The sequence below is a fragment of the Stenella coeruleoalba genome (genome assembly GCF_951394435.1).
Source record: "Stenella coeruleoalba genome assembly, chromosome: 5".
Classification (NCBI taxonomy): Eukaryota; Metazoa; Chordata; class Mammalia; order Artiodactyla; family Delphinidae; genus Stenella; species Stenella coeruleoalba.
Genome location: NC_137150.1, coordinates 140,951,044 through 140,978,000, shown reverse-complemented (window position 1 = coordinate 140,978,000; position 26,957 = coordinate 140,951,044). Strand labels below are relative to the sequence as shown.

The window sequence follows — 26,957 nt, the reverse complement described above, 5'->3', positions numbered from 1 at the left end:
CCTTTTGAAAGGCAGACTGCAATGCAGCTAAGATCACGTTTTATACACAAATGTGAGTCCAGCTTCCATCCCATTTCCTTGGGTCAGGAATATTTTCTATCTCAGCAAACCTCATTTTTAATAATTGCCTGACAGTCCATGGCATGGATTACCAAAATTGACTTACTATCTTCCCTATTATGGGACTGTGGGTTATTTCCGACCTTCTGCTTTTAAAGTAGCAATGAGATGAATGTCTTTACATGTAAACTATAGTCCACACTGAGTTCTGCTTCCTTAGGATGGAGTCCTGTAAGTGCTGTGATACAGGGGCTACATGCAATGAGCAGGATAAAACATTAAGGAAGAAAGACAAATATCATATGATAGAGTTTATCGGTGGAATCTAAAAAATTGGTACAAGGGAACTTATTTACAAAACAGAAATAGAGTCACAGATGTCAAAAACAAACTTATGGTTTCCCAGGGTGTGAGGAAGGGATAAATTGGGAGATTGGGATTGACATATACACACTACGATATATAAAATAGGTAACTAATAAAGACCTGCTGTGTAGCACAGGGAACTGTACTCAATACTCTGTAATGACGATATGGGAAAAGAATCTAAAAAAGAGTGAATAGGTATATATGTATAACTGATTCACTTTGCTGTACAGCAGAAACTAACGCAACATTGTACATCAACTGTACTCCACTAACAATTAAAAAAACAAAAACACAAAGTAAAAAAAACCCCAAAAACAAAGTGGATGAAACATTTTTACAGCTCTTGACAAATACCAGGAAGTGTGAGCAAATCCTGTTCTCCCAGCGCTGTGTGCAGGGGCTGCTTTGCTATCAGGATTATCTTTAAAAAAAAAAATTCCTTGTAGATGGGCGAAAAGAGTAACTCATTTTAATGGGAATGCCTTTGATCCTTCCATCTTTGTTAGTCGCGTGGGAGTCATCTTTCACATATGATCTATTTGGGTCTTTTGTGCCTGTGTCTATTGGGTTCTTAGTATTTTATCACCAATGTATGTGATCGCTCTTTATTTAGGATATAATTCTTCATCAGATTGTTGAAATTACTTTTTGGTTCACTGCTTGCTTTACAATGGTGACTGTTTTGTTTGACATGAGAGCTTTAACTTTTTATAGAGTCAAATAGTCCAGGCTTTTCCTCTGCAGGCTTAACCCTTCTCATTCCAAAGATCAGAAAAATATTCATCTATACTGTCTTTGATTTCATCCATACATATAACTATAAGCCTTTTATCGTTTATTCTCAGGCATGCTATGTGCTAGGGTCTGAACTGTGTATCCTCAACATCTGTGTGTTGAGGCCTTGACCCCAAGTGTGACTGCATTTGCAGGTGGACCCTTTAGGAGATAATTAAGGTTAACTGAGGTCGTTAGGGAGGGGCCCTGATCCGACAGGACTGATGTCCTTATAAAAAGAGACAGCAGAGCGCTCCCCCTCTACACACACAGAGGAAAGGCCAGGTGAGGACACAGCAGGAGGGTGGCCGCATACACGTCAGGAGCGGGCCCTCACCAAAATCAGCCGGCACCTTTGTCTTTGGACTCCCAGCCTCTAGAACTGTGAGAAAATAAATGTCTGTTGTTTCCATCCGTGGTATTTTGTTACAACTCCAGCGGACTAATACAATATGAGAAGAGACTCTAAATTGCCTTTTCTCCCGGCTTTTCTTTTCAATTATTTTTCCTAGGATTTTCCACAGTTTCCTTGGAAACTGTGCTTGGGAGGAAATCTGCCAGCAGAGAGGGACCTGTCTGCCCTCAGCCCATGGAAGAGCAGCAAAGGAGGGAGGGGCAGGATGCAGCCTGCAGAAAGGATGCGGCATCCCCGGGAATCTTTGCAGGTTCCCCCGAAGATTTTTCAACCTTAAACCTTTTAAAAAAAAAAAAAAAACCATAGGAGCAATAAGAGAGATGAGGGTCCTATCTGTTTCGCATTTTCATCTAATGCAGGGAAGCCGTCAAGCGGAGGCGCATCTTTCAGAAACAAAGCCAGTGGCTAGGATTTCACTGCCTCTCCCTTGCAGAGCGAGCCTCCACCCGGGTCCAGCCTCTGCCTACCCACTATGAAGGGGTCACCTCCGACCACCTCCAGCAGAGAGGCGTTCTGAAAGGCGGCCAGGAACGTGGCAGACACCTCCCGGACATCCACGTCTGCGATGACCAGCAAGTTGAACTCCACCACGACGCTGCCGCTGGAGATGCGGGTCACTTCCACCTGCACCCCACCTGTGTCCAGGTGCTGAAGCATGGAGGCTGGCAAGGAATTCCGCACCTTTAGAGAAACAGGTCTGGTGAGAAGAACCGCGTGCCGAGAGAGGAAACGGGGTCCTCGTCCTCTCCTCTGGGGATCGCAGCCAGCAGCAGCACTGGCCTTGGGAAAGATGTTAAGGCCGCAGGTGAGTTCTGCCCAGTCCCCAGGCCCAGCACGAATGCCGGTGGGGCCCGAGACACGGAGCCCTGTCCCCCAACCAGAGCCAGCGGGTCAACGTGGGGCTAAGTGCCAAAGCCCCACCCTATGGGGCTTGTAACTTGGTAGGGGGCTCACAGCGGCATTTAGCATCTGCTGCTCTTAGCTCAGAGCCCCGGAGGACAGGGCTGAGCAACTGGTCCTAGGGAGGGACACCACCTCTCCGACTCCACTTTTTCCGCGACAGTGCTTGTGGCCCTCATACTGCGGAACATTTCCCCTTCCTTTCTTCCTGCTGCCTTTCCGAAAACTGCTTCCCCGTGGGCATCCTAGTGAGACAGGTAGTTCCTGCCTCTAAAAGCCTTGTTCATTATTCCATCAATCTGGACAGAATCCTACATCACACACCATATTATTCCATTCTAGCCCATCATGGTCAAAATGCCCAGAAAGGTACCCAATCTTGTAATGAGCCTTAAATTGTGCGTGAAATGCAAATGTGCTATGGAAGAGCCCACCTCCGCGGTTTGCCCTCACAGAGAAAACCTGGTCTGCATCCGAACTGCATGAGGTTCAAGGGACAGGCTCGTGGATTCCCAGCCTTGGGACAGCCAGTGTGAGCAAGTCTGTTGTTACCCATCAGAGCGTGCAGACGCCCCAGAGACCCCAGAGCCGCCTGCAGTCACATGGCTGCCACCTTTATCATTGGAAGGTTGGTCTTCTCTCTCTCTGTCTCTCTTTCTCTCTGGGATTTCCAGAGAGGGATCTGCCAGAGTCTTGGATTAAAATCACTTTTATCTGCATCTCAAGCCAGTCTCAAAGAGGAGTTCCAGGCCCCTTGCTAGGAGCTGACAAACAACAAAGTGACACATTAACCCACAACCTCCCAAAACGTGTCCTAATGTCCTACGTAGGTGTTAAATTGCATAATTATTTGCTATCCTGAAACTCTAGACAGACAAAAACTGTCCCCCTAAATAGGCAGAAGATGAAAAGTTTTAAAAAGGAGAGATTAATCAAGGAACCTGGGGTAGCAGTGAAGCTGCCTCGTGTGACCACCAGAGCTATGTGAACTGATTTCAGTGATTGTTGTTTAATATGATGTGTAACTATCATTTAACCTAAGGAAGATTTGATATACATATGAATGAAATCATCAACAGCTCTTGAATCCACACACTGGGCCAGAAGCTGGGGACCTCAGAATAAATAAAGCAGGACCCCAGATCCTCAGAATAAATCAAGCAGGACCCCAGATCTAGAGGAGTCCCAGTATGACAGTTCCTGGAGGCAGCATGACTTTTATCGGGAACGCTGATGGGATTGAACGGAATCACCAAACAGCGCGGCCACCGGCATTGCTAAGGCGCCACCGTGTTATGACTCCACCAATAGGTGGCGCTGCCGAGCTCTCTCTAGTCTGTGTCTTAAACCCCCAGAACAAGGAAAAGCTAAACTGTATGAGACGCCCTCTAGGCAAACAAGATCATGACAAGTGCATTCTCTATTCATCAAAGGGTAATCTAACCACCAGCAAAAAGAATATTGAGATTGCTCCTCTAACTAAATTGTAACAATATACCATCCCAAAGAATGCCAGTGGGTTGGCGGAGGGCACTGCAAGGGAGAGTAGGAAAAGGAATTTTTTTAAGGTCGGATCATAGTGGCGTTATCCACAATAGCCCAAAAGTGGAAGTAACCCAAGTGTTCATCAATGGATCATGGATAAAGAGAATGTGGTCTGTCCATACAGTGGAATACGATCCAGCCATAAGAAGGAATGAAGTTCTGATGTTGGTACAACATGGATGAACCTTGAGGACATTATACTCAGTGAAATAAGCCAGACCCAGAAATCACATATTGTATGATGCCACCTCTACGAAATACCCAGAACAGGCAAATCCACAGAGACAGGAAGCACACATCTGGCTTCAGGGGCAGAGAGAAGGGCCGATGATGAGCTAACGGGTTTCTTTCTGAGAGGATGAAAACCTTCTGGAATCAGCTGGTGGTGACAGTTGCACAATTCTGCAAATACATTCTAAACCACTGAATCGTGCACGTTAAAAGCGTGAGTTTTATGGTATGTGAAATCGATCTCAATTTTTAAATTTCTTTCTTTTTAAGGCCGGGGAAGGCTTTCTGCTCTACAGGGTCCCGCGTCAATAAAGAAGTTTCACTGAACAGGAAACAACGTGACGTAAGGATGCAGCAGAGGAAAAGGCATGTCTCCCACCTGCTGATGTGTCTGCTTAATGGCAGATCCAGGACACAAAGGCAGCACACCAGAGCTGGAAGTCCCAGCTTCCTTCAGAAGCGAGAAGTCTGTGGCACCTGCAGGTCTGGGTCCCGTTTGGCTGCCGCTAGGATGCTACCACCTCCCTCCTTCACATCCCAAGAGAAAATAAGGACCGATTCCACCAACTTACCATCCGAAAGAACAGCTCTAGGAAGGCCTGGTACTCCTTGCTGCTTGCATTGCGGAAGGATTCTAAGTACTTGACGTTCACTATTCTGACTTTTCCACTGAGCTTCTGGGCCGCTGCAGGATGGAGAATAAACACGTTTGCAGGGGTATCAGGTAGCAGAGCATCATCTTATCTTAATAAGAGCATTTTTACGTTGGCCAGGAAGAACATCGAACTGAGGCTGATTTGCACTCTGTAGAGAAGGAGCAGCACCTGGTATGCACAGACACAGCCTCAGCTCCAGAGGACGACGGGACAGAGGCTGGGCACAGAGGGAGACCCTGCCGGGGGCTGCGGAACCAGCTGAGCCCCTGCGTCTCTCTCCTGCCTGCCTGCAGAGAGGATGGCGACAACTGGAGGGTGTGGCCTGACCTAAAAGCCATCAGGAGCACGAAGGTGCACAGGTGAGAGCAGAGGTGGACCCATCTCAGGCCGGGGTCACACAGATGCGCGGGCCACTCCTCCCTCCAAGCACGGGTGAGACCTCCAGATGGCAGATGTATGCGACAGCCCAGCACCAGCTCTCCTCCGGGGCCGCCCTGCCTGACGGTCCGGCCAGCAGCGACCTCCACTTCTCCAGCTGGCCGTGAACTTGCACTCGCCTTCCTCACCCACATCTCCTCTCTAGTTTCCTAGTTCACAGCTAATTCGTATTTTCAAGCATATAAAAAGAAGTTCTAAACGTTTATGACTTAGGCATCCCCCAATGGGTCACCTTAGGCATCTCCCAAGGGACGTGCACCCCATCTCGAAGACCACTGTTATCAACTCTTAGACAGTTGCCCAAGATTTGAGGACTAATCTGCAACATCAGGTCTGCCCTTGGCTGTTCAGGTAAGCTGGACATTCAAGAAGATATGTGGATGACAAATGCTAACGAGGAGAAAAGAGGAATTTTTTTTTTTTTTTTTTTGCGGTACGCGGGCCTCTCACTGTTGTGGTCTCTCCCGTTGCAGAGCACAGGCTCCAGACGCGCAGGCTCAGCGGCCGTGGCTCACGGGCCCAGCCGCTCCGCGGCATGTGGGATCCTCCCGGACCGGGGCACGAACCCGTGTCCCCTGCATCGGCAGGCGGACTCTCAACCTCTGCACCACCAGGGAAGCCCAAGAAAAAAGGAGTTTTATCTGAATATATAACTATCGACAAGGAGCAGCTCCACCTTACGTTTCACTTGCTCAATTCTACTCCCCTCCCTTTTACTCTGTGGGTCCCAGGCTCAGTGGGCAGGGAGGGGGGCACTCACAGATCTGTCCGTCATCATCCTTCCTGAAAGCCAAGTCCAGGTCTGTTAGGAGTGAGGATGGTCACAGGAAATGGATAGACCAGCACTGCACCCATTTCCCTGCCACGTACCCACGAGGACCCAGATGGGCGAGCGTCTGCAGCCTCTGCAGAGTCTGGAGCGCTTTGCAAAGCAGCCTCTTTGTCTACCACCTGTCCCTGAAATAAGCCCCCTCCTGTGTGGCCTTTGAACACCAGCTGAGTCTGAAGTGAGCCAGACATTCCTACACTGAGAGGAAAACGGAATCCCTGCATCCACAAGTTCGCGCAGCTGTTTTAAACCTTAAGCCACCAAAAATCCTTTTCATGCCTTTTCTCATCCCTTTAAGAACCAGTGGCAAACGCGTCTCTGAAGCCTGTTACCTGTCCTCACTTTCAGGTGGGCTCTGGAACTTTCTTTTCCACATGCTTTGGCCACGATCTCCACCAGGTACAAAATACCAGGCTCTAGGCCAGACAGCGTCAGGCTTGCGTTCTGGCTCTCCAGGTGCACAGTGGGGGTCCGCGCAGAAACCAGGGTGAGCTGGAAAGTGGGGCGCAGGGTGAGATCTGCCACCCATGTCATGTGAAAGCCCGTGCTGGTCACATTGGAGACGGTGACCCTTCCGATGGGCGTGGGAGCTGAGAAGTGGAATATAAGTTCCCTGATTAAAATCAGTCCAACGTTCCCAGGAGACAGGAAGGAGAACCGAACCACGCCCCCCCCCGCCACGGGGACATGAGAGTCCTCAGGGGAGGCCAGCCCAGGGGAGTCAAGTCCCCCAGCTTCCACCTACACATGTGGATGCAGAGTCCCTGGACAGCCCCTGAGCCCTGGGCTCCCAGGGACGGCACCCCTGCCCCTTAGGTTTGCTCTGTGCCCACCCCTGAAGTCCCGGGACCTCTGGAAACAAAGTTTTCTTGAGCAGGTTCTGGGCGGCTCCTCCAGAGCGGCTGCCCCCCTCGACCCCTGGGCGGACTCCCCAAAAATCAGCCTGGTGGGCCTTGCTGGCTACAGACCATTCCTACAGGGGACTTGGGTGATGTATGTGGGCTGAAGAGTTTGGTTTCGGATCTAGCCCTGTGCAGCAGAGGAGATGCATCAACGGAGCTGCTTTTAACAGCTGGATGCAATCCAGGGCCAGGCTAGCTCCGTGAGCTCACACGGGGATGCCAAAGCCACCTCCCTCCTTGGGAGGCGCAGGGCCAGGCCCGTTCCCTGCACAGAGGGGCTGCCTGTCTCCTGGGGTATCACCCAGGGGTCTCGGTGATAGCTCAGGCCTCTACAAGTAATGGGTGATGTGGAACTGCCGGGGGTCAGTACGGCTGGGAGGGTACAGAGCTGCTGGGGGAGCTGCAGCAGGCCTGGGGATGCAGAACTTCTGGGGAGGTACAGAAAGGTTGGGGGCCCAACCCCGCAGGGGGGATGCGCCCCGTGCTCAGTGCACTTAATGCAACACATGCCCAGCTTCCTGCTCCAGCTATTGGCAATCGGGAGGCTTAGGAGGGGGAGGACCGGGCTGGAGGGAAAGCGGGGAGACCGAGTTCTCACCCTTACTAGACCGGAAGCCGACCGCCAGGGGACAGAGCTGCACGGCACTGGGTTGGTCTCACCCAGTGCTACTGGACTGCCCTGGACTGGACGACTGCGTGAGCCTTTGCTGAAGGGAGCTCACACACCAGCAGCTCCCCATGGCCCCTGGGACACACCCTTCCTGCCACTCACCGCAGGCTGGGGTCTTCAGAGATGCAGGCGTGGTGGCCGAGGGCAGGTCTGGGGAGCCGGAGGGTCCAGGGTCTGAGTTTTGTGGCCACGCGGGGTCCAGAGGTACGGGCGGCATGTCCCTCGTGGGGAGGCTGGCGTGCCACTCAACGTGGTCTATGGGGCGCTGGGTAGGAGCGGGCCGGAAGAGCGGCTCCGTGGTGGGGTTTGGGCGCAGCCATCCTGGGGAGGCTGGTAGGCTGTCCATGGCCCCAAGAGGGGAGCTGTGGGTGGGCCCCGGAGCCCGGGAGGAGAAGGTGCCAGCCACCCTGCTGGCCGCCCACTGGCTGGTGCCCAGGCCTGGGGCCACGCTGGGCTCCCCGTCCACGGCTGGCCCAGTGCTGTTCCTGCCACGACCGAGCACGCCGCTGACCCCTGTCCTGGGCGGGAGCCCTGGGGTCCAGGCCTGGCCTGCTGCAGTGGTGCGCCGCGGGTATCCAGGGCTGGGGGACAAGGGGGGGCTCTCCAGGCCGAGGGCTGTTGTTTCTGTGCCGGGACCTGGGGCTGTTTCGCCTGTCACCGGAGATGGCGCACCACTGGTGGGGCTCACCACGTCACCTGCCGAGACACATCCTCTCTCAGACGGGGCGTCTGGTCTACTCTGGTCAAGAGCCCCCCCCCCCCAGGTGACCTTAAGAGGGGGCAGAGGCTATCCCCACGGGTGGTTAAGAATGTTTGATACGGCCCTTGTTTGTGGTCTCCCAAGAGCTCTCTCGGAAGGCCCTGGAGCCTCTCCATTTGATCAGTGAGGATGCCGTGACCCTGAGATTAGCGGGTCCACCTGGGAGGCTGCAGAACCAGGACATAAGTGCGAGGCTTGGTTCTTGCTGGCCTCAGATGGACCGTGGATCTGCGGGCCTTGGGAAATTGGGATAATTTCCCCCAAATGTGCGCTCAGTGTGGGGCTAGGTTCTGGTCACTCTTATCAGTTTGCTGGGCGACACAGGTATAAGAAAAAGGACAGGAGAAGAGAAGCTGTGTGGGTCTTAGGAAGTGGGACACTATACACAGTAGTTAAGGACTAGAGGCTTTCTCCCAGGGAACTATTCTCTGCTGCTTCGTCCAGCCAGAAAGCCTTTGCAGGGATGGCAAACAGGTAGCTGAGCACCTATGCTGCCCACCCTGTGTCCAGAGCAGACATTGCTAGTCGATCACAGCATTTTAAGTCTGTATGTGACCTCCTCCGGCTTCTGAGCTCAGCACGCCAGGTGGCCCTAACAAACTGATCAGAACTTGCCCCCAGGAACGTTGGGGCAGAGACACGCCAAGAATGGGCCTCAGAGACCCCACATCAAGGCCTTCTCCATGCTCACCGGGGCTCCTACACCATCTTGGGGTCCAGTCCACCCAGGGAGGGACCCCTGCCCCCAGGGGTTTCATCATGACTTTCTCTGACCCTTTCATTCATAAAAATAATTTAAAATCATACTTTAAAACTGCACTGGTATAAAGACTAGATTCATAATTGATATTTACTGTTATTAGATTCTTTTTTTCTTTTGATATTAAAAGCAATTAAATCATTCTCATGGGCCCCTAACAGTATGGTGGGCCCCGGGCACTGTGCCCACCCTGCTTGAGGAGAGCCAGCCCTGCTCCACCCCAGGTCCTCAGGGAGGGGGCTCAGCCCAGAGCTGGGGGCTTGGGGACGGGGCGCACCATCACAGGCCCGGCCCGGTCTGGAGGGGTGGGCGTCCCTGGCCGTCCGGCACCGGCAGGTGTACGAGCCCTCGAGGTTGATGCACTGGGCGGCGGGCGAGCAGTCGTGCTGCAGGCTGTCTGCGCACTCGTCCCAGTCTGTGGGCGGGGAAGAGACAGGACACGAGCGGGTGAGAAAACGGCCAGGGGCTGCTCAAGCAGAGCGCCATGGTGGCAACTTCCTGCTGACCAGAGTCCTTGCAGCGAACGACAAGGGGTGGAGCAGGGCGTCGGTGAGGCCCTCGGCATCCAGCACCCGGGGCTGGCGGTGGGGTTCCCTGCACAGAGCCCTCCCTGCAGCTCCTCTCTGGGCCAAGGCGACAAACCAAAAGCCCGCCCTTGCCCACCTCCACCGCTGGCTGGCTGATCTGGGGGCAGAGGTTAGGGGACGTTGGGATTCCTGTGGAGGTATCAGCAACCACAGGTGTGAATATATTCCCCTCTTGTTCATTCTTTGTTCATAAGGTGCTTTCTCTTCCCTCTGACGAGCCAACATCCCCTCATATTTAATGTCTCAAGAAAGAAACAGAAAAGTAACTGAGCCAGGAGGTGTCCAGTTAGTATAACATGAACTTTCCAAGACACAGATAGGACGGCTGTAAATACCTCCCCCCCGAGTCTGGGAAATGATTGTGAGAGACCCCAAAGCCCCGTGCCCCTGGGAAGCCCTGACCCTTCTGACCTGGGCAAGGAAGGCTCAGTGAGCCCCCCAACCCTATAAATCCCCCCAAACCCTTCCCTGCCACAGTCCTTTCTCGGCCTCTGAACTTGAACTTATTTACAAAACAGAAATAGAGCCACAGACGTAGAAAACAATCTTATGGTTACTGGGGGGAAAGAGGGGAGGGATAAGTTGGGAGATTGGGATGGACATATACACACTACTGTATATAAAATAGATAACCAGTGAGGACCTACTGTACAGCACGGGGAACTCTGCTCGATTCTCTGCAATGACCTGTATGGGAAAAGAATCTAATAAAAGAGTGGGTATACGTATATATATAACTGACTCACTTTGCTGTACACCTGACAGGAACACAACATTGTACATCAACTCTACTCCAATAAAAAATAAACAAATAAAAATAAACCCTTAAGCAATCAGTACTCGAGCTGTATTTCAGGCTGGGAGGAGCCGGGGGTCGGGAAGCAGTCTTCCCACAGCTCTAGAAATCCATCCTTCAGCCCAGGTCCGGCTCTACGGGTCGCTGCCCATCCCATCCCCGCCCAGGAGAGCAGGTGGCTCTTAACAGAGTTGCCTCTGCCAGCGGGGGAGGCTGGGTGCCTCGACGGGGTGAGGTTACCCTCGAGGGGTGGCTACCAGGCTTCCCAAGAGCTGCAGGCGGGGTCCCCGAGCCAGGCTCAGGGCACCAGCGAAGCCCGGACTTGGCTGGACTTCAAGTCAAGATGAGGCATGAGTCCAGTTTTGTGCAGAGAAAACCCCGCCACTGAGCGCTCAGAGGCCGGTTTCGTGGGTTTCAGTTTCGGTTCTTGTGATCTTTACAGAAGCAGCTCCCCGAGCCCAGCAGACTCATCAGCCGATGCAACAGTTACACCCTGACCCAGATCCCCCTGGAGCGCAGCCTGACCTCCAGGTGGCTCGAAGGTGCCGGGGGCTTAAGGCCGGGGCTGGAGCCAGGCCCGCCGGGCAGCAGGGCCACGAGGAGAGCGGAAGCCCCCGTGGAGACCTGAGCTCAAAGCGCAGAGCCCTGGAAGCTATCTTGGGGAGGTGATTCCCCACCCCCTTCGCTCCGCCAGCACGTGGCTCAGGGGTAAGTCTGAGGAAGACGCAGACAACTCTGTTCTGTCTCGTATAGAAGCCCGAGGCCCGGCAGTTCCTGGGTTCAGAGCGGGAGGCGGGCCTGCGAGCTGTGACAGCTGCCAGGCGGCTTCTGCGCCTCCTGGGCCTCCAGACAAGGATGTGGGCAAAAGCTTCTGGTGCAGGACCTGTCCTCTGCTCCTGCCGGCCCTGAAGCTGGGATGAGGATGTAGCCCACCTCCCGGAGGAGGCGGCAGCTGCGACAGAGCCAGGACTCCTGGCACATGTAAACCCCCAGGAATGAGGCGGGGAGGCCCGAGGACGAGCTGCCCCATCCCTGAAAAGGCAGGCTCCTCGGGAGGCCCCAAACTGTCTTTGGGGCCCAGGTGACCTTCAGAAGTGAAACCTGGCCAGAGCCCTCAGCCCTTCCTGGGGGCCAGATTCTCACTCAAGGAGAAGGTGGTCACAGAGAACTGGGTTCTAACGGCGGCAGGAACAGAGGCTGGACCAAAGGCAGTGCCACTGAGCATGGAGGAAGCAGGCCCACCCCCGCAGGCCAGGTAGACAGTGACAGGCCCGGGGCCAGGCTCCCCCGCTCGTCCTCTGTCACCCACCGCCCACAGAGGCCACAGGAAGGTCCACTGCGCCTATGATGCTGTCAGGGGTGCGCGGCCGACTGGAAGCTTCGGGGAGCGTGGCTAGGCCAGTCCTGAGATCACAGAGAGGGCGCTGCCCCCCAGTACTGTGGTGACCCCAGGGGAGCCCCTCACACAGAACGGCACCGCCATCAAGCCTCGTCTGGCTGGCGTCTGCACAGGGCACTAAGCACGAAGGGGCCACATAGATGCACGTGGAGGCCCAGGGGGTTGTCTGCACGTGGAGCAAATGAGCAGGACGGCCCTTCCTGAGCAGATTTTAAGGAAGGGGAGGGGCAAGGGTGGGAGATCCAAGGGGAGCGAAGGGAAGTGGGGCGGGACGGAAGGACTGGTGAGGGCTCGGGGACCCTGCAGGACCTTCCGGGCCTGAGAGCTCACCCGAGATACAAAAGGGCGTCCTAGAGAAGACTTAAACCGAAATGTCGGCGGCGCTGTCAGACGTGCTCCGGGCACCCCGCTAACCCCACACCTGCAGGGTCCCTTTATTTACCCTCCGGGGGGATGGGTCAACCTTCCTGTCTCTCAGCTGAGCACACCGAGGCCCAGGAGGCGACGTGCCTTGTACAGGGACCCACGGCGAGGGAGTGTCGGAGCTGGGATTCCAGCCTGTCCCGTGAGGCCCCCTCCCGCCAGGCGGTGTAAGCAGGGCCGGAGGCCCGGGTTGCTACTCGGCACTGAGCCTCCCCGCACGGGGCACGGCCCCCCTGGAGGGAGACCAGGACGCGTGGCCACCCAGTGACCCGGGTGGGGTTGGTATGGGCCTCGGGGAGAAGATGAGGTCGTGACAACATGACCGCCACGCTGCCGGGACACGTGGATTCACAGCAGCGAGAGCTCGCAGATAACCCGGGAAAACTCAGCAGTGCCAACACCACCATTTCTGTGGGGTCGCTGAGGAGAGGAGCTTTCCGTGCTGCGGTTTGTTGAATTTTTGTGGAATGACAATGAGTGTGCTTCTCCAGTTTCCCGGCTGTGCCTGCGGGGCTGGGGGCTCTGGGCCGGTGGGGAAGGCGGGGGACTTCGGTTCGGGCCTCCCCGGATGAGGGTTGCGGCCCGGGGGCTGCCCCTCGGGCTCTGGATCAGGGGACTCTGTGCAGGGCAGAGCCATCTCGTCCACCAGTAAACAGCTGAGGCCTCCTCGTGGCCCTGGGAGACCCTCCCACCTTGGCCCTCAGCTCCGGAATGTGAAGCAAACAGCCTACCGTTTTTCAGGGATGCTGCAAGGTGAGAGCCTGCTCGGGGCTCCCAACTTCCAAGGATACTTCCAGAACTTCGTGGCGGGGGGGGGGGGGCTTCAGAATGATGAACGCTGGGATATTAGCAATGCAGGGCACCTCTTCTTCCTTTGTATGAGTTTGCTGAGGCTGCCATCCCAGACTGTCACAAGTTTTCGAGCTGGCTTAAAACAGAATTCATTCTCTCACAGTTCTAGACGCCAAAGTCTAAAATCAAGGTGTTGGCAGGGCTGGGCACCCTCGGGCTTTCGGGGAGGGTCCTTCTTGCCTCTTCCGGCTTCTGGCGGCCCTTTGAGCTCCTCGGCCTGTGGCTGCGTCACCTCTGCCTGCATCTTCACGTGGTGTCCTCCACGGTCCCTGGGTCATCTCCTTTCCTGTCTCTTCTAAGGGCACTGCCATTGGACTTTGGGCCCACCCTGATCCAGAATGATTTCTGATCCTTCATTTCATCTGCAAAGACCCTTCTTCCAAATACGGTCACGTCTGAAGTTAGGTGTGTACTTCCCTTTTGGGGCCACCATTCAACCCACAGCATCACTTGACAAAGCTCTGGAATAACCTGAGCCCTGATGCCAGGGGATGAGGCTGGGAAGCATCTCGAGGTTAGGGCTGGATCTCCAGAAGATGGCTCAGATCTGTCTCTGGGCCCTGGGGGTGCAGGCTGAGGGTCCACCCACAGGCTGCCCGGCGTCTGCCCAGCACTTATCCCCTGAACCCAGGCAGGCAGGCCCACCAGGTGCAGAGGGCTGCCGTCATCTCCATCCCCGAGGGGGTGAATGACAGAGGAAGGGACCCCAGGCTCAGCAGGAAGGTGTTTCCCAGGCATGACTTCAGGTGTGACACTCCCACGGCCCCTTCTCTGCATTCGTGGGCTGCGGGAGCTTGGGACAGCAAGCTGGCAGGCGACAGGGCTCAAAGGAGTTGACAGCGCTCACTCTGGGACCTGCTCCACTCCGGGGGTGGTGCGTTCCATGGATTGAGCCCCAAACAGGCTCTTTGATGTAGAGACTGCAGTGCCCTCACCGCACAACGGAACTTCATCCCTGCTTTGACAGCAAAACCTTCCTGACGTGACAGCTCGCTGTCTCTCTATGTCTGTCTCTCTCTGTCTCTCACTGCCCCCTCTGAATCCCCTGCATCTCTCCCTCTCTCTGTCTCTTGATGTCTCTGTCTCTGTCTTATCTCTGACTCTGTCTTATCTCTGACTCTGTCTCTCCCTCTGTCCCCATCTCTCTCTCTCTCTCACTGCCCCCCTTCCCCCAACCCCCTCTCCCTGCCTCTCTCCATCTCTGTTTCTCCATCTCTCCCCCCCTCTTCCCTAATCTGTGACTTCCTGTATCACCAAGTAAAATTACAAGCCTTTGGGCTAATGAAACAGATCTCCACGTTAACAAGGTGCACAGCAGCCAGGCCTGGCTGGGCCCCGACGCAGACACAGTAAGCTCCCGTCCCTGTGCCCTTCGTGGACCCTCCAGCCCGGTTCTACCCTGGGTTCTGGTGGCAGCCGAGAAACACCATCGAAGGGAATAAGTGTCCCTGAGCTCCGAGGGGTGCTTCTCCCGTCAGGAATTGGAGGTGTGGGACACAGGTGGGCTCACTGTTTCGGGGCGGCAGCCCTAGGCCCCAGTCCCCATGGAAGAACACAGAATACGGACTCAAAGTTCATTTGCTTCATCTTTTGGAACAAAGTGAATGTTGATCAGGACTAACGCAGCCTGGACTTTGGAGGGCATCGGGGTGGCACACCCTGGGCATGGAGAGGAGGACCCACCTTGCACAAGCGTCTCCGACTGGTCCACCTGGAACACGGTGCTCGCCCACAGAGGCGGGAGCATGGGGGACAGCGTGGCCACGCCCACCGGGAACTCGGGGTCCTGCACCGTCAGTCTGAGCCTCACCACCACGCTTCCGGCCCGGAGAGACACGACCTGCATCCTCAGCTTCCCTCTTCGGTACAAGTCAGAAAGCGCCGGCGGAAAGGAGGTTGCAACCTGGCCCAGAAGAGGCAACAGATGCTCAGAGGCAGCAGACTTTTCCATCAAAGCCTTCAAAACCAGTCAGCGAGGCCCCGGGTGTGACACGTGGATGGTTCCCAGAATCCACGTGTCCTCTTCCTGACCAAGAGGATGCGCCCAGCCACCCTCCTCGGGGACAGCAGAGTTACCCCCTCCAGCTCACTGCAGCCCTGGGACAGTGGGCCGGGCCTGCTCCGTCTTGGTAAGGACTCAGAGACCATGACAGTCGGATCTCCATCCTGCAGCCCTAGATGCACGGCCCACTCTGGGTGCCCTGGAAACCGGTGTGAAGATGATGTGTGTGTGAGAGAGGTGGCTGGATGGACTGATGGACGAAAGCGGCAATCCCGTGGCTCCTCAGAGCTGCCCCCCTCCCACTGGGCTGTATCCCCAGGAAACAGGCACAGCCAGGTGATCAGGGGCACCTGTGCCCGAGCAAGGAGACCCAAGCCTCGCCCACATTCCTCCTACACCACTCCTGCACCCACAGGCGAATTACTGCTAGAAACAAGGGAGAATTCTCCAGGAAAGTTCAAAAACCAACTCCTCTCTGCAAGTGAACGTTGAGAGGCGACCCTCCTCCCATCCCTCCCATGTCCACTCATTCTGCAAGTAGAAGCCTGGACTGCCCTCTTGTTTCAGAATATCTTTCCAAGACGTTTCTATGATGAACGGCCTTGGGAGAGAGAGGATGGCCCCGTCCAGAGCAGAGCAGATCTGTTCACCGTCTGATGCGGTAAAGATAACGTATCTCTGGAACAAGGTTTAGGCAGGTTTGCATGGGGGTCCTCAGCTGTGATGCAGATGCACTGCATGTGCGTCACCCACCGGGCTCCCTCTGCATCACCCCCGTGGGACTTGGGGGCCAGCAGGGGACCTGGCACCAATGTGATGCTCGTGCCGCCCGCTGTGCTGTGAGGGAGGGAGTCCTTTGTCTCTGACCCAGGCATCTCGTGTCCTCTGCCAGCATCCACGCCACAGGCTAACTTACTAGCTTGCAAGAAGAGCCAAATCCTAGCCCTCTCCCAGTTACTGACAGGTTGGCAAGTCGCTTTTTTCTCCAGCTCAGCATCCCAGGATAGATGATAGCTGCTACTGGCCTGGTTCTCCCAAGCCTCATGCTGGTGCCCGCCTTCAGCCCCAGGGAGGAACGGATGCTTTGATCACTGGTAAACGCTTACTCAGTGAAGCTGCCCCAAAGAAGGAGGGCAGAGGCCCCAGGTCCCCCAAACAGAAGGTTCGACAAAAAACCCAGCCGAGCCATCAAGTGGTCCAGCCCGTTTGAATCAAAGTTGGTTTGTCCCCAAACCTATTTTAAGTCACGCATAAAAGGGGGCACAGGGCGGGTTTCTGTCTCCGACTCTCGGAAAGCTCCTCGACCGGGCTTTACCTCGTGCAGCAGCTGCTGGGAGAAGTTCTGGAACTCGGGGCTCCCACGGTCCAGCAGCCCCTCTGTCACGTTGCGGTTTAGGATCCTGACAGTGACTTCGAACACCCGGGCATCTGAGACAGACGATGACACAAATTAGCTGAAGTCCGGGGAGCACGAGTCACACGCTTTTCTGTCAATGTTTTCCAACCTCCCCTACTCTTCGGAGGAGAATTTTTTGGAAAACAGACTGAGGCATGAGTCTTAGGCTTGGTAGCCACATTGGGGGAAATCAGCGTGAGGAATATGTGCCTCTACGCTGGAGTGAAGGGAACTCAGACATAGACACACACTTAGAGCCAAAGCAGGGGGACAAGTTACAGACGTCACATGGCTCACACCGGCGGGAACTGGGGTCCAACCAGCCATGTAGGGTCCTCACCCAGTGTGGCCACTGCTTTCCTTGGCACACGCCCCAGCCAGGCCCCTGACACTCAGGTGACAAGTTCATCCTGATTTCTCTGGGACTTTCCCATTTTCCCACCAGAAGTCCCACCTCTCAAGAACCTACTCTGTCCCGGACAAAACGATAGGGTTGGTCAGCCTGTAAGGGACGTGTCCTTTTCTTTGGACATAAGCAAACCTGGAAAAGATTCAAGATGGGACATGGGAGCATGTCTCTTTCGATACCAAGAATGAAACCCACATCCACAGCAGACCCTGCAGCCATGATCTAGATTCTAATGATCTGAAGGCACTCACAGCTTGTCCCACCCTGGTTCTCCACCAGCCAGCGAGCTTCGGGCCAGTGGGGCAGAGTTTATCACCGCTGCACGCACACAGCCCCAGAAATGACACCAACGTTGTATAGCGTACATTTCTAGACGGGGGCCCCTCTGAACCTTCTCCCACCTTAGCAAGAGGAATGAGTATCCCTTAGGGTCCGGGATTCCCAGGCTCTGGTCCTGCCCACATCACAGAGCCTCTCGGGAGGTGGGTATCCACCAGTGCTTCGGGAATCCAGACTTACCGTGAGGCCCCGGGTCTCCACTGCTACGATAATCTCTATGGCCTCCAACACAGCAAGCATTTAATAATGTCAAATGAATTAGCTAAGACCTTTAAAGTGAATCGAGCTTCTTAAAAAAAAAATAGGGCTCTGCAAACATAAGGCATTTCTACAATACAGAGAAGGAACGAGAATCCAGCTGGGGAAGGAATCAGCTTGTAATCAGGAGTCTTATGGAATCTTCCAAATTATCTCCTCTGCATTGGAATGTAGGTATTTTTTCCTGAGGGCACAGAGTCCATGGGGTTGGGGCGGAGCTGCATGTTCCTACCGCCCGTCCCAACTGAGATGAATTCACGCTGGGATGTTGGTCCCACCAATTTTCACTTCTGAGATGAGTTGTGGGGGGACAGAGGGTGGAAGTGATCTGTGGGGATGGAGCCCCTCATGGTCCCAGTTTCCTCAAAGGGAAAAGAGTGTTCCCCCCATTTTCTCCGTGGAGCAACTTGAAAATAAAACAAGAGGGTAAGGTGGCACAAGTTTGGAAATTAAGGCTTGTGCAAAGTCAAGGGCTCGAGTTTTTGCATGGCCGGGGTTCTGGGGGCCCTCTGGGGGCCTGTTCTGCGTGTTTGCCATTTAGCAGGGTCGGCCCCCAATCAGTGCATAGAGGGTGTAGGCCAGACCCCCCCCCAGCCCTCACTCACCCACTGCCACCATCACTGTCACCGGCGTTATCCCTACCCGTGAGACAGAACCCCCAGAGGGTGCTTTTTTTTAAAATTTTTATTTTATATTGGAGTACAGTTGACTAACCATGTTGTGTTAGTTTCAGGTGTACAGCAATGTGAATCAGTTCTACATATATATCTATTCTTTTTCAGATTCTTTTCCCATTTAGGTCATTGCAGAGTACTGAGCAGAGTTCCCTGTGCTCTACAGCAGGTCCTTGTTGGTTCTCTATCTTAAATATAGTAGTGTGTTTATGTCCGTCCCAGACTCCCAATCTATCCCTCCCCCCAACCCTCCCCCCCCGGCCATAGCATCTTTCATACAGTGATTTCTGCCCTCTGCCTGCTCTGAACCCCCAGGCTGGGTCTCCCCCGCTGCTCCGGTCCCCAGACCAGAATGTCTCAGAGCCACACTGTCCGTACGCACACTTCCACGTCCTGCTGCCAGAGGCCAGCCTAGGAGGGAACTCCCCGGGCCGAACCTGACAGAGGTCTACACCACTGGGGTAACACCACGACCAGGCAGAGGGGAGGTGGCATCACGGGGCAGGGCCAGTGTCGGCCACCTGGCAGAGTCACGTGGGTCACGCCAGCTGCCTCCTGGACACTGGAATCCCCAATTCATGCCTACGCTGTGTTTATTTGGGGCAAAAATTTCTTCAGGGCTCCGATGCAGTGGGCATCATGTTAGCTTTGCAAGTGCACGGCATGGGAAATGAGGCATACTTTGTGAAGATCTTACAGATGCTCAGCTCTTGGGTTTGGGGAAGTTATACAGACTCAGCTGTGTGGAATTAAGTGTGGCAAAAGTTCCTTCGATGCGTGTGAACCGCTACCCTCTTCTGCTCTACTATACTTTGGGCTTCATTCTCTCTGACTGCATTATGCATCCTTCAAACCACAGCAAGATGGGATCTTCACAGAGCCCTCATCACCCCAGGTGTCAGAAGAGCCCCCAGTCAGGATGAGACGCAGGGGAGCGAGGGGAGCCTGTGCTGGCCACGAGCACCGTGGCACTGCTCCGGGACACAGAGCGCGCTCACTGCCCCCCAGGAGAGTTGGGGCCAGGTCAGTGACGGCCCCTGTCCTGCTCGTAGGAAGCACGTGATTGGAATCACCAGGGCCAGCAGACTAGGCTGGAGAGACAGACTCACAGGTCATGTGGATTTCAGACATGTGGCCTTACCGGTCTTGACAGTGACCGTGGTGGTGACGTTGGCCCAGCACCCCTGGTAGCTGGTCCTCACCGCATACAACACTCCGGCCTCCAGCCCAGCCACCTCCAGGCTCGTCCCCCGGGTGCTGGCGTTCCTGAGCAGCTCCTCAGCCTGGTAAACCTGCACGTGGAAAGTGCAGTTCTGGGTGGAGTTTAAACTCCAAGACACTTGAAAGCTGCTGCTGGTGACGTTGAGGACCACGAGGTCTCTGATGGGAGGGCAGTCTGCAAAAGGGCAGAAGGAGGAAGACGCAGAAAACGTCAGAGAGAAGCAACAGAAACAAAAGTCAACAAGTGGGCTGACATCAAAGTGAAAAGCTTCGGTCCCACTTGAAACCATCCACAAAATGAAAAGGCAGCCTACACACCGGGAGGAAAATCTGCAAATCATATATCTGATGAGGGGTTAATATCCAAAATATATGAAAATCATACAACTCATTAGCAAAAATAAAAACAATAATCATAATCCCATTTTAAAATGGGCAATGGATCTGAATAGACATTTTTCCAGAGAAGACACACAGATGGCCAACAGGCACGTGAAAATGTGCTCAGTATCACTGACCATCTGGGAAATGCAAATCAAAACCGCAGTGAGGTATCACCTCACACCTGCTAGAATGGCTGCTATCAGAAAGACAAGAGGTAAGAAATGCTGGAGAGGGTGTGGAGAAAAGGGAACCCTCGTGCGCGGCTGGTGGGAATGTAAATTGGTGCAGCCACTATAGAGGACGGTATGGAGGTTCCTCAAGAAATGAAAAATGAAACTACCATATGATCCAGCAATTCCTTTCCTAGTTATTAATATGAAGGAAACAAAATCACTAACTCAAAGAGATACCGGCACCCCATGTTCATGACAGCATTATTTACAATAACCAAGCCATGAAAACAACCAGGCTGTTTTTGTAGCTGTGGTCATTATGGTGTGTGATGGGCTGAACTGTGTTCCCCTAAAACTCGTGTGTGGGGTCCTAACCCCCCAGTGCCTCAAAATGTGGCCGTATGTGGAGACAAAGTCATTAGAGAACTTGTTAAGTTAAAGTGAGGTCATCAGGGTGGCCCTAATCCAACCTGACTCGTGTCCTTATAGAACAGGAGATGAGGACACAGCCAGGTAGAGGGAGGACCACGTGAGGACACGGGGAGGAGACGGCCGTCTGCATGCCAAGAGGCCTCTGAAGGCACGAGCCTGCCAACACCTTGCTCTTGGACTTCCAGCCTCTGGACTGTGAGAGAGTAACTTCCTGTTGTTTAAGCCCCGCAGTCTGTGGTGTGTGTTACGGCAGCCTGAGCAGATTAATGCAAGGTGTGATGTTTCTGGGCTACGTTTATAAATGCTGTCTCAACACAGACTCAAAGGGCCTGCTCTTCTGAGTCACAAGTACTTGATCATTTGCCCGAGGTCTTCTGCTCGGCTAATTCATCATGAAAACAATGGCCCAGGGGGAAGCAGGACTCTGGAATCAGGCTGAGGTGTCCTGCGTTTTCATATCGACATTCATGCTTTAGGGAGTAATACTCAAATATAACAACCACTATGTATTTTAATGCTCAGAGGGAATTAAATGTCTTTTTTGGGGAGAAAAATTCTGGCTTCACAGCAGGCACCTGGCCAATATGAATTATACAAAGCCTAGGGTGGCCCTCAGTCTATAGACACCACCATTTTTACAGCAGAATTTGATTTCTATAAGAAACAAGCGATGAGGAGATTTTTTTAAAATCTTTTGCAAAACCACAGTAAAGAAAAAAGAATTAAAATATATGTGAAGTTTCCAAAGCCCTTCCTGTAAGGATTCATAGGATATATGCTTTCTAATATTACAAAAAAATTGTCTTTCCGACAAATGTGTACGCTTCCTTTCAGTAAAAATTAAAATTGGCACAATTCAACCCATTTCCCTTTTTGCCTTGGCTGCCAAGAGGCTCAGGGTCAAGACTGGTGACCCAGCCTCATCCTGCAGCTCAGCCCTGCTGGGTCCTCCCTGAGCCGCCCTTTAGAAATGGCAGTGCCCTGTGGACGTGCTCCCCTACCGTGAGTCCCTGCAGGTCCCCGCAAAGCACGGGTATAAACTGGTGGATGCTGGAGAGACAGGTGAGCCCAACCCTCCCTCCATCAAAATTCTCGCAGCTTCCTGAAAACTCTCCTTGCATGCAGAGGTAGCGTGTGCTTTGAAGGAGACGCGTTTGTCCTTTTCACTGAATTGTCCAGTATTTTTCTGTGCCTTTGTCTCACAGGTGGTTTTCACTCTTTATGACGCTGTCCTTTGTTTCAGCTGAGGACTGGACAGCAGCTCAGGCCCTGAGACCGTGGGTCTCACCCCCACCTCCCGGCCACTGGGACCATGAAATCAAGACAATCACCTTCTGGGGGTCTAATAACCACGTAACTTTTCGGTCTGTGTCCCCAGGAACGTGTCACTGAGAAAGTAAGGAAAAGCTACAACTTTTCTAAAAATCTGCTAAAAGCACGGAATGTTCTGATTCACGCAAACCATACAACACCCAACATTCTTTCAATCCCGCAGGTGGCCACACGACACCTGGCAAATAGGACAGTGAGGCTGAGAACGAGGCCTGAGGCCTGGTTGCCGTATCCAGCTCGCAACAAGGTTGCAACCCCGCGTCCTGGTTGCCATTCAGGCATCACTCGATGTGGAACGGCAAACGAATCCGTATTATGGGCCAAGCACGAGTGCCTCCAGGCTGAGAGGAATTAAAATAGAAAGGGTCCCCTAGGTGTTGGAAAGAACTCTGGGACTGGCGTTTAGGAAGTCTGAGAGGGTATCAGGCTGGCTGGAGACATATTCACTGTTTAAATCAAGACGCCAGAGGGTCCCTAGAACACTGGGATAAGGAGCCACCAACAGGGTGGTTTCGACGGCTATGAAACCCTCAGAAGCATCTGCAGAAGCTGCCGTCTGCCCATGGTCCCTGCAGCTAAGGCGCTGTGGGCGTGTGGCCCTCTCCTCCGTAGAAATAAGTCCTCCCTGCAGAGAATGCTACAGCCGAACGTTTGTGTAGCTCTTTCTCCAATTTATTACCTTGAGACGTTTACAATTGTCCGGATTCAACCGTGTTTGACCAACCACAGTGGCGATTTCATACGGTTCGACATTTATTGAGCACCTACTAGGTATCCAGCACAGTGATGGAAACAAGGACGGATTAAGGTCCACAGCGATGCCAGACACACACATGGGATGTCCAAGCCAGCGTGGCCAGTGTTGTAGCAGCAGTGGGGACACGGGGCTGTGGGGACACCCACGGCGCTATGGGCACCCCCTCCCACTACAGGCATCATGCTGCCAGCCAGGCCATCAGTGACACACTTAGAGCTGCCGTCGGCTGAGGGCTGTGGCAGCGGGCGTGTCATTCCACGCAGCCCTTCTAACAATACCAGGTAATAGGTTCTACTGTACTATGATCCCATTTTACAGAGGACGAAACTGAGGCCCAGAAAGGTCAAGTCGAGAGTCAATGGCAAAGCCGTCCAGTCACCAATGACCAAGTTCCCATGCTGCACTCCTAAACTGTCCCACCACCGGCAATAGACTGGGTAATGACCTCCAAAGACAGCAGCTCCTAATCCCTGGAACCTGGAAATGTGACCTTATTTGGAAAAAGGGTCTTTGCAGGTCTGATGAAGTTAAGGATCTCAAGAAGAGACTGTCCGGGATGATCCAGGTGGGGCTTAAATGCGATCACAAGAGAGAGTCGGGAGAGAGGATGCACGCGCACACACAGAAGAGAAGGCCACGTGAAAAGGGAACAGAGAGAGGACTGAAGATGCTGGCCTTGAAGATGGGAGCGATGTGGCCACAAGCCAGGGGATTCGTGCAGCCCTCAGAAGAAGGGTGAGGCAAAGAAGGGGTCTCCCCTAGAGCCTCCGCAGGGAACCTGGCCCTGCCGACACCTGGACTTGAACCCAGTGATAACGATGGTGGGCTTCTGCCCTCCAGAACCGTGAGAGAATAAACTTCTGTTGTCTTAAACCCCCAAGTGTGTGCCGTTTTGTTACACAGGCCCAGGAAATGAATCCACCTACCCACGCGTCTTTAAGTAGTTTTCAAGGCCGCTGTTGGTGAGAAGGTACAACTTGTTGGGAAGGTCTTTGTGTTGCTGTGAAATCAGCCAACTTCTGACACACCAAGGCTAAGCCCTCTTCTGGAGGACAGAACCTGAGATACTCCAAGCCGGAAATAATCCTTCTTTCCTGACCCTTCCTTCTTCTCTCTGACTTGGATTTCAGTTCATTGGCCAGGACGCTTTCTGTCACTGCCCTTTGGCTTTGCAACGTCCCTCCCTCTGAAAATGCGGCCCCAGAAGATAAGCCCAATTCTTGACCGGGTGTGATCCCTGGGTGCCACTGCCCTGTGGCCCTCCCCGGGCTGCGGCTGTGAACCTGAATTCAGGAGTCGACACCGATCTGAGGGAAGCATGTCAGATTCGCTGTGTCCACGGGTCTGGGCCTTTGTTCCTTCCAGGCAGCCGTGCCCTGTGTCTGGTGGTGCAGGAAGGGTGCTGCCGGGGCAGTGGGCTTTCCCGTGATCTCCCGTGTCAGTCTCTGCTCCTCTTTAAGCCCTGGACCTGTCAGCTGGACACCTGAACCTTGTAAAGGTAGAAACACTGGGCATTTGAGCCAAGATGCTGAGCATTCAGTCGTCGAAAACCTGACTATAGATCAGGTTCGTGAACTTGAGCGGTAATCCTTCGCAGCCTAGTGGACTCTCCAGCGGCGGCCCTGCCCTCACCAAGCAGCCACCTCAGAAGATGGTTCTTTCTGGAGCTGAATAGCTATCAGTCTTCAGCTGGGTAGGGGACCATGTCGGAGGGAGTTAGGATGACCCCTGAATACAGTTCCACTCCATCCTAAAAGCAGAACGTGTTCCTGGAACATGAAGTGCAAACCGGGCAATATTTCTTAGGGGTTTTCTTGTGCAAGAATCCAGCTGCCCTGTGTGTCATTAACTGGGTGACTAATTTCACAAGAAAAGCATCTGAAATTTGCGCTGTATTTTCCACGGGTCTGTACCTCTAACCCGTTCCAGCAGATAGCTCATTTATTACATTAGCTTCTAAATTTAAAACATGTGCTGTTTCCCTTCACCATATGCGATTGGAATTCGCTCTAACTTTCTGATCGGGAGACACCGGCTTTGTCTTCTCTGCCCTGTTGGAACTGAGGTCGGGGTGGTGCGCTTTCCCCGTTTATGTTGAGCTGTCAGCGCGGCAGTTGGCAGCGCTCCTGCCTGTGAACAGAGTCTCATGTCTTCTCAGATAACCGAGCAGAGTATCGTCAATAACTGTATATTCCAAACTTCTGTTCACATGGCGGGTCGGGTTGCTCCCCCCTGAGGCCACAGCGCAGGAGATCTAGGACGGGCTGCTGGGATTCTGTGCAAAGCTTTGTGGGTACCTCGTGCACAGAGGAGATGCACAGTTCTAATCGGACAAAGCTCCCAGGGCACAGGACAGGCGAGTCTGGCTGCAGAGGTGGGGCTGGTAGGTGCATTTTTAAAACTCCAGGGACCCTAGGAATAGCCACCACTCAATCACCCCTCTCCCCTTAAAGGGAAAAGAACATGAGGATTAAATCACTAATTTATTCCAACTCAGTTATAACAAGATTCTCCCCAACCACTTCACAATGCTAGCGAAAGTTGTAGTGTTCAGAGAGGAATGTTGGAGGTGACATACAAGTCCCCCACGAGGGAAACAGCTAAGAGCACTGCATCCCTGCTACAGCATACCACTGTCACTCGAGCATTGAAAATCGCAATTATGAAGACAAGGTTGCTTCTTGGAAACCTTTACATGACATAATGGGAAGTGAAGAAAGCAAGATACAAAATTGAATATGTGGCAGGATTTAAATAAGGTCAAAAACAAAAAAACTGGAAGGAAACAGGAGAAAATAAAAACAATTGGCCACGGTGCTGAGACTGGGAGCGACTTATCCTTGCACGCCCGTAACAATGTTGTTAAAGCCATAAATCAGGTTCCAGAAAGAAGAGAGAACTCCAGAGGCCAAAGGGGCTAAGGTGCGTCTGCATCCCAACTGAGGCTTCCTTAAGGCCTTCCCTCCCCACCTGGAGAGCCCGGCCGCTCACCTTCACAGCTGCCATCCAGCTTCTGGGGGGACGAGGTGGGCGACTCCGGGTGACCGAGGCACTGGTGCGAGCCCTCCATGTTTAGACACCGTCCCCTCCCAGCGCAGGCGTTGAGTTCGTCATAGGAACATTCATCTACGTCTGTGGGAAAGGAGAACAGGTGAGAATACTCATCAGGGCCATCGGTCCTTCCCATTAACCTCTAGATGTGTATCGCACGAGCTGAGGAAGTGGTTTGGGCTGCGGTCCCCAGGGGCCTCTTGATGCCCTGCCTCAGAGGCCCCATCGGTCACAACCCTCTTCACCGGAGCAGCTGGCCCACGGCTCAAGGCACAGCTCCATGTGCTTGGGTGGGCGCTGTGGCCCGAGCAGATCACTTTGGGGCTGTGTTGAGTCTGAAATCATGAGGTCCAGACATCCTTCCCAAGCATCTATCCTGTGGACGGCAGTGTATGGATGGAGAAATAGGGCAGAGCAGCCCTTGACCTGCAGAAGGGGCCTGGCCCTCTCCTGTCGGAAGCCAGGCTTCTCTGCCGCCAGGACCGAGCAAGGCCATATCACCCTTTTATCTAAGCCAGACGGAAAAAAAAGGCCACCGTCACCCACCGAGCACCAACCGCTCTCTTGGCCGCAGTGAGGGGCTGTTCGTTCTTTACTAACCCTAGCTCGTCTTCACGCTGGTTTCCCCTCCCCGCGGATGAGATTGATTGAAATACCCAATCACAGAACTGCCTCTGCTTTCTGACAGCATCCAACCTAGAACAAGCCCCGCTCCCTTACCCCTCCCTCTCCTCAGCCACCCAATCAGAGCCGCACCCCATAACGGAGTCTCTCTGACCCCCTCCCGCGGACGCGCCCGCGGGCCCTGACGCGTGCCTTCTCTCTCGCTGCCTCGTGAGCTAACCCCTCCTGGTTCACCTGCTGGGGAGTTTCTAGGGTCTCCGGACGGAAACCTGTCAGAACGGACGAGACAGCACTTGGTTTAAGGGCGCTGCTCGGTTTGGTTTTCAAGAACATTTGCAGAGTTGAAGGGATGGCCATCACTAGAGCTTTCCCTGGGCTCCAGACCCTGGCGTCTTTCTGTGTGACCTTCAGCGGCATAGAAAGAGCTGCCTCACGAGAGCGGCCATCCTCCTAAGGGTGCAGCAGACTCCAGCTGCCTTCTGTAGCGGGAAGGAAAGTGCTCTTGGAGCCCAGCCGTCTGCTCACGGACTGTCCAAGGT

General features: G+C 53.8%; 1 protein-coding gene across 1 annotated transcript in view; it reads right to left on the bottom strand.

The window, feature by feature from the left end:
• The window catches only part of UMODL1 (uromodulin like 1), a gene marked incomplete at its 5' end in the record, with an annotated part of 63,024 nt that overhangs the window by 20,731 nt on the left and 15,336 nt on the right, over positions 1 to 26,957 (bottom strand). Inside the window, 9 exons of the mRNA XM_079921471.1 lie at positions 2,086 to 2,299; positions 4,867 to 4,979; positions 6,550 to 6,807; positions 7,892 to 8,485; positions 9,587 to 9,724; positions 15,050 to 15,269; positions 16,684 to 16,796; positions 19,586 to 19,840; positions 25,735 to 25,875. Coding sequence (XP_079777597.1) covers positions 2,086 to 2,299; positions 4,867 to 4,979; positions 6,550 to 6,807; positions 7,892 to 8,485; positions 9,587 to 9,724; positions 15,050 to 15,269; positions 16,684 to 16,796; positions 19,586 to 19,840; positions 25,735 to 25,875 — 2,046 coding nt within the window. The remainder of the gene's footprint in view (positions 1 to 2,085; positions 2,300 to 4,866; positions 4,980 to 6,549; positions 6,808 to 7,891; positions 8,486 to 9,586; positions 9,725 to 15,049; positions 15,270 to 16,683; positions 16,797 to 19,585; positions 19,841 to 25,734; positions 25,876 to 26,957) is intronic.